General features: G+C 42.4%; 1 protein-coding gene across 1 annotated transcript in view; it reads right to left on the reverse strand.

Moving 5' to 3' along the window:
- The window catches only part of htt (huntingtin), a 35,862-nt gene that overhangs the window by 22,928 nt on the left and 11,093 nt on the right, over positions 1 to 1,841 (reverse strand). The window contains 2 exon segments of the mRNA XM_020596076.1: positions 8 to 93; positions 197 to 326. Coding sequence (XP_020451732.1) covers positions 8 to 93; positions 197 to 326 — 216 coding nt within the window.

The raw sequence follows: 1,841 nt of genomic DNA on the forward strand, positions 1-1,841 counted from the left end.
CGGGTGCCTCCTTTGGTATCAAGCGATCCACACTACTGTCCGAGCCCTGCCGGTTGTGACCTCGGCCATCAAAGAGATGAGGCTTGCTCAGAGCTGCAAGCAAACGCATACGGGAAAAAGAAGCATAATCAAAGCTTTGTCGGGACCAGAATGTCTCATATGACAACCTGTTTTTCTGTGTGTACAAATAACGCACCCAGTGCTGACTGCAGGAACGGTTCCGGTGGCTCTTCCTGGGAGGAAGGTGGTGCTGCTGCTTCATCTTCCTCATCCTGTAGTGTTCCGATCTGCATTCCAGAGTACTGACTCTCACTATCATCCAGCACCTTATGCACAGACACACAAGACAAACACCTTCAGATGGGAGCCTAGCTTACCTTTACAGATATGCCAAATATGACAAGCTGTTTCATTTTGAGATGCACCACATGCAAAGGACAAGTAAAGACTTTGGACTAATTCATTACCAAGTTAAATTTGCTGGGTTGAAGACAAAGACACAGCACAACAAAAGACTAAAATTGCAAGTCAAACCAACATTCCCCTCTTAAGACTTTACTGAATCATGCTTGGGTCCAACAAAATTTACAGCAAATCAACTGCATAGGTTGAGCAGAGGTTTGCAAGCTCTTCTGTTATGGTTGTCACAGTCCAACAGAGTAAGAGCAAGCTTTTGATCCAAACTACCTGACTCTGACATCAACTCTCCCGATATTTTGCATGCAATATTACTTTCTATTTGAAGATAAACCACTTGAAGTAAACAATTTTTATGTCATCTGCATGACTTTTTACAGAGAACTAGCTTGGAGGCAAGACTTCTTCCTAATAAAATGTACATCTATAAATTGCTCAGAAGAAATTTGAAAAAATGTTTCGTTTGCATTGGAACAAAAGCCTGTCACAGCCTCTCAAAAGGGTAGAGGGAATGAAGCAACAGATGGCCTTCATGCTTCTACTTTCAAACCTCAAATTAAGGTTGTTTGTTTTTACAAAGAACCTGAAAAAGGACCTCATTTATGGGCAGGAATCACTGGGAAGGAAGGAAAAGAAGGGGGCATGATTTATTGCCAGTGACAGTACAGAGGGAAAAAGCAGCAATAGGCAGGGAAAATTATGTACAGGTGTTCAGACAAACAAGCCAACAAAAGGAGGAAGACTGAGGAAAGCCAAAGGTTTCCAGACAAGCAAGCCCCTCACATTCTGTACAGTGTGTCCAATTGGCTGACCTTGTCACTAGTGCTAGAGGAGGAGGTGACAGAGAAGGAGGAAGAGGAGGAAGAAAAAGAGAAAGCAGACAAAGAAGGGGATGCAGTGTAGACAGATGAGTCGCTGTCTGTAGCATTGGGACCCTCGGTGGAAGTTGGCAAGGGTGGGAAAGGCTCAATCACCCGCGGCAATGGAGTGCGCGACTGCGGTGAAGTAGGGAGAAGGATAAAGGAGAGGGGGCAAAACCATAGAGGCAGAATTGTAAGAATGGACAATCTCACACCAAAGTGTCTGTGGGTTTTGGGATGCAGCTCATGTTCACCTACTAGCCTCCAAATGATCGAACATAATACAGCATCTTCTTCAATTTGCTTGGAGGACTTACGAAAAAAATTGTTTTACTGTTCATGTAACATACAAGATTTTTTGAAAAGTTCCATAGAAGAAGTTTGCATGTTGTACTCCAATAAAACCTACTGTACATACCATATTGGCACAAATATATTAAAAGGTATTTTATCCTCAAAAGTATACTTGGAAAGTGGGGTTCATGTTCAAGTACTATGCAATTAGCATGTGTACATATAGCATGAACTAAGGCTAATAGTAGGATATCAACTGAATGAAATTAA

This window comes from Monopterus albus, unplaced genomic scaffold (genome assembly GCF_001952655.1).
Source record: "Monopterus albus unplaced genomic scaffold, M_albus_1.0 scaffold29.1, whole genome shotgun sequence".
NCBI classification, from domain to species: Eukaryota; Metazoa; Chordata; class Actinopteri; order Synbranchiformes; family Synbranchidae; genus Monopterus; species Monopterus albus.